General features: G+C 37.8%; 1 protein-coding gene across 1 annotated transcript in view; it reads right to left on the minus strand.

The window, feature by feature from the left end:
• The window catches only part of LOC104965327 (neural cell adhesion molecule 1-like), a 36,919-nt gene that overhangs the window by 31,158 nt on the left and 199 nt on the right, over positions 1-5,562 (minus strand). The window contains exon 2 of the mRNA XM_010794285.1: positions 1,505-1,622. Within this exon, the coding sequence (XP_010792587.1) occupies positions 1,505-1,622 (118 nt within the window). The remainder of the gene's footprint in view (positions 1-1,504; positions 1,623-5,562) is intronic.

A 5,562-nucleotide genomic window follows, 5' to 3' on the forward strand; every position in this document is an offset into this window, starting at 1 on the left:
AGGAATAATTCAATTCGGTTCGTCATGATCTGTAGATGTGATTTGCCCCCGAGCACCCCTGGGTAAATTACCGTACAGCCAATCACAATGCGTACAATGCATGACGTCATTGGTAAGAGACGGCCCCCGAACACATATGGTACCCCGAATACATCTGGTACCGACACCGGCAGCCTTTCAGTTCGTTAACATCAGTGGGCCACAGCAACTGATGGTGAGAAGCTAAACTATCTATTAATTATGTCAATGACAGGGAGTGTGATTGTTGAAATAGGGTGTTAGCGGTCTTGTTGGTGTTCAAAGAATAATGACAGCACTGTAGATCACCAACACTATGGTTTATTTTTTATTCACAGGCAAGTCAACTTTATCGCAGTAAAAGTCCCAAGATAGCTCCTGGTGCAATAAAATGTTCCCTTGCAGTGTTTTACTATTATGTCTGATGTTTCTCTATTAATATTGCTGCTGCATTAATGTGTATGTTGCATCATGTTACTGCTGTAGATGTGTTTCCGAGCCGCTCCGATTACAACGAGAGTTACAACGAGAACGTGACTTCATATTTACACAAGACGGATCCTTTCTAGCCATAACCCAGTTTTCTCCATGAAAGAACTGGCCTCAGAACAGGAAGTGGATTCCTTTATTTCTTAATATTAAAGATAGGGGGGATGTAATCAAATCTCCCCGAAAATAATACCTGTAAGCATCAACAGAACTTCTCAAAGCAAACTATTTTGCAGAGCTTTTTGTTTTGGTACCCTTGGAGCAATTAAAACTCTTCTAAGTCTAGCTTACGTTCTTCTGAGGCATAGCACGAACAACAACACGCCATTATCTCCTGAAACCAACATAATGCCAAAGGTAATGTGTAAAAAATGCATAACTATTTGGTCTAAAATGTAAAATGCAGCAGTAAGCATGTGTCTAAAGAAAGCTGCAGCTCAACAGAAGTAATATGAGTTTTTCTTAATACACATACAAGTCTAACGGCCAAATTACAAAATAAAAGCACAGCATGAGCTCAGATCCTAAAGACTTTCTGGGCCTGCATATTTAAACCTGATGTTTCCAAAGAGGGCCGTTTTATGTGCCCTGCTTTCAACATTACCACCAGGAAATATGCTAATTCCACGTTAATTACCACGACCTCGTAGTGGTGTCTGAAGCCAGGATATAACCATCTGAAAAAACACACATCGGCTGAACTACTGGGACACAGCAAAGAAAACTCACTACGAGCAAGAAAGGGTTTCAATGAAGTCTAAAGGGTTCAAAGAACACACTGACTACAGACTGTCATATCTATCTCATTACTAAACAAACCTGTGACTGCGTTAAAGTAATGGAACGGATTGCCGTCTGGAAAATTAGTACAACAGGAAACAATTGCTATTCTTTAATGATTAAAGCGAATGTTCTAATATAGAGGGAACAGTCGAGGGGATAAATGCAGTGAAGATGGGAAATGTGAGGGGAGAAGACAGGAAGAAATGAAACTTACTTGTGAAAGAATATTCTGAGAAGTCCAATGGATTACAGAACAGATGATGGGAAAAACAATAAAAACAAAAACAAAGACAATGAGATGAGAAATATGAACAGTGAGAGGGAAAAGCTTTCTGACATATTAATAACTGACTGTCACGATGCTCCTCTAGGATCGTATTGTATAATAAAAGTAATTACAAATGTCGTTTTTTAAGGGCCTCTTGCTAGAAAGTTTTTTTCAACATTATTTAGTTTGCTTTATTTGACTGTATTGAAAGTTAAGATGTTGATAATGGTTAATATTGCTTATTGAAATGCAAGTTAATCTGTTTATGTAGAAAAGTAACCATTATTCAATTAAAGGTGGGGTAGGTGATTTTGGAGAAACCAGCTCGAGTGCGCTAGAATTTGAAAATACATACTTCCTTCCAGAGCTCCTCCTCCAACGAACGCGCACATGACCAATGAGGGCATGAGATAAGTTTGTGCACAGATGGAAGGCTGACAGGCAGGTAGGCCATCCAGTTATTTTAGCCGGGCCGGCTCAGATGATTGGTCGTGCTTTCTACAGCACCACGGCTTCCACAGATGATATTTATTTATGTATTTTTTGTCAAAGCACTTCAGATATTCATTGCTATCGGGATGTTAAGAGCATTCCATGGAATATAACAAAAAGTCTATCTCGAGCCGGTTTCTCAAACTTACCTACCCCACCTTTAAGTAGACTGAACATGGGTTAGTTTTTGTATTAATTACAATTACAGTGAACTCAAATAGTTAATCTGAATTGATATGGGTTAGTTAGAACTAAATATAAAACTAGAATTATTTTTAAAAGTACAGTTCTCAAATTAGTTGAGCTTACATTATTTATTGAATAAAACAGAATTACTTTAAATACATAATAATAGTACATACAAATGTTTTGGGCAATATTTTACCTAAATAAAATTAAGTAAATTCAACAAAGTCATAATAAGTAAGTAATTCATCTTCTGTGTTGTTAATGATACACCATGTAAGGTTTGAGCTGAGTTTCTACATTACAAATGGACTAGCTAAATAAACACCTCACACAGTGTTTGGTGTTGGAACATCTTGAAATAGGACACGACCTCTCTCTTTGGGACATAATGAGGATGCTGAGGAGGGGTTTTCTGCAGGAGCGCAGATGGAGGCGTGACAGAGGCCGGTACAAACTAAAACAAAGATTTATGCACGACTCAAAACGCTGAGTTAGAGTCTGCTGATTTCTAAATGCAGCCTGAATTAACTCACTCGTAGGTCGGTCTATATCTAGCGTTTTATCCCTTCTTCTGTATATTTCATTTTGTGTTTTCTTTAGTAATAAAAATATATATTTCTACTGTTCTTTTGTTTGGTTTTACTGTTTCTTTTATTATATTTTTAACTCATTTGCAATACCTTGTTTACATGCTAATGTAACAAAACATTTCCCGATTTTGGAATCAATAATTACTCCAAAAAAATGTTTGCCTTTTTGGATCATTTTGTATAAAACTAATAAACACTTTCTGGAAAATAAAATTAAGATCTTAAGAGTTTTGAATGCGTGAATCTCTCCAGCTGTCAGATTTAATTTTTGGACCTGTATTTCATGCTTTAACGACGAAGCATTATCTGACATGTTGTTGCTCATAAATAAACAGAAAATTGACACGTTTGTGTCTGGCTGACACTCTGTGATGGATGACAGGTGCAGCACACCTGCTCTCAGCTGATGGAGCCATATGCCCAACAGACGGAGGATTAGTCACCAGGAAAACAACGAGGATCGCTCACCCGACTATTGAATGTTTATTTATTAGTATATCTCCCTGCTGTGAGCGACTGTATTGAAGTATATGTACTATTAAGTACATTTATGAGGTGCTTTATTCTTATTTAATGCTACTTTAAACTTCTAATCCACTATATTTTGGCACAAGGAGGATCCCTAACCTGACTATGATTGTTTAATTTCTTATATCTCCCTGTAGAATATTTTTTATTTATTTGTTTATTCCACACATGGCAGTTATTTTAAAACAAAACATGTTCACTTATACTGTTTTAAAAAAAAACATTTGAAAGCGCATGGTGGAAAGGAGCAGGGAGAAGAACATCTTATTTTACCTGCCCCTTGTTGCAGAACAAAAAGAAAAATGAAATAACCATTAAGAAGTCAAATCAATGCTATAATAAAGTAAATAATGAAACCATAATGAAGTACATTGATTCAAGTATTTAAGTACAATTCTGAGGTACTTTATTCTTATTTAATGTTACTTAAACTATTTTAATATTTTGTCAGTCATTATTGTACTTTTCACTCCGCAAAATTTATCTGACATCTTTAGTTGAATACTGGATTCTGATTGGTCAGTTTAGACATTCCAGTGGTTGTTAAATCTCGCTGACAAGCTGTTGCTAAGGAGAGCAGACCGTTGCTAAGGAGGATCAAGGGGACTATGTGCAGTCATATCAATCCGCAGAAAGAAGTCCGGTCGATTTAAAAACAACTACTTTAGTAAATATACTTAGTTAATGTCCCCTACTGTATATAATTATAGGTTAAGAAATCCATCAGCAGGGTATACATTAATTAAAATTAGCCCCACCTTTAGCAGCTGTGATGAACGCATTAATGCATCAATAATCATAATCCAGTCATTTAATATCTATGATTCTAAAATGAGACGACAAGGGCAATATGTACTTATATTTTTGGTACTTTGGATACATCTGATGCCAATACTAATGTATTTAGGTTTGTTTTTGCTAAAGTAAAAGGTACTTCTCTCGCTGCTTCAAGTGTTTCTCTTTTTTTCAAACACATGGAGATAGAAGATGACCATCAGCTCTGAAACTTCATCATGCGCTGCCATTCAATAAATGTACCGACCTTCAGCAGGACTGAACACTGCTGTGTGAACAAAGGGTCGATGTATTATACATACGGACACTTCTTCACACTGAGTTCATGTTATCAGCCTTCGAGATGAAAAACACTTTTACTAAATCACCTGAAAACACATAGGAAGAATGCTCTGTCTGCATTCTAACTGAAAACATTCATGAGGAAAGATAGACATAATGCTGTTGAACACTGAAGGACATGGGTAACACGTTGCATCTGTGATAACACTATCGAGTGGTGCAGGAATGAGTGGTTTTTTAATGTGTTTTTGGTTAGGACCCTGAAATAAGGTCTGTGCTTGACTCAAGCTGAAGAGATTTCGTTTTTTACGACATAAAATATATCGGCAAATACCCCATTGGTGAATTTAAAACGGTGGTTTCTAACAAGTGTCTAAATGAGACGACTAAACGTCATCAGGCCCATAATTAGCCACCTTTAGCTTAGCGGTGGTGACGTGAAGTCATGTGACCGTGCTGTAGTTCCTTTGTAGCCCAACATTAGCCACCTTTAGCTTAGCGGTGGTGACGTGAAGTCATGTGACCGTGCTGTAGTTCCTTTGTAGCCCAACATTAGCCACCTTTAGCTTAGCGGTGGTAACGTGAAGTCATGTGACCGTGCTGTAGTTCCTTTGTAGCCCAACATTAGCCACCTTTAGCTTAGCGGTGGTGACGTGAAGTCATGTGACCGTGCTGTAGTTCCTTTATAGCCCAACATTAGCCACCTTTAGCTTAGCGGTGGTGACGTGAAGTCATGTGACCTTGCTGTAGTTCCTTTATAGCCCAACATTAGCGTTTTATTGTTTGCGAGAGACTGGGTTACGAAACTTCGATTGCGACAAGTGAGGTGGAGGTACGAAAGTCAGGAGTGAGGGAGATAAGAAATGCGGTTCTGGGGAGTAGGGAAAGGTGTCTTAGGTCCTGCTTGCGATTAAGGAAGGATAGGGTCGCATCAAGTCGTCTCACCACGTCCCTACTGTCCAAAAAACATCACCTGGGACTTCCGTCGTAGAGGGACCAAGGGAGGTGTTTTTCAGGTTACCCCTAAAAAGTAAACTAAAACTAATAACGTCTTTTATTCTAGACCGTTTCTGCGCAAATCACTATGAAATTGTAAAACAAGTCATCCCTTTAGAGGTGTATAATTTG

This window comes from Notothenia coriiceps, unplaced genomic scaffold (genome assembly GCF_000735185.1).
Source record: "Notothenia coriiceps isolate Sejong01 unplaced genomic scaffold, NC01 NC01_scaffold00037244, whole genome shotgun sequence".
In the NCBI taxonomy this organism is placed as follows: Eukaryota; Metazoa; Chordata; class Actinopteri; order Perciformes; family Nototheniidae; genus Notothenia; species Notothenia coriiceps.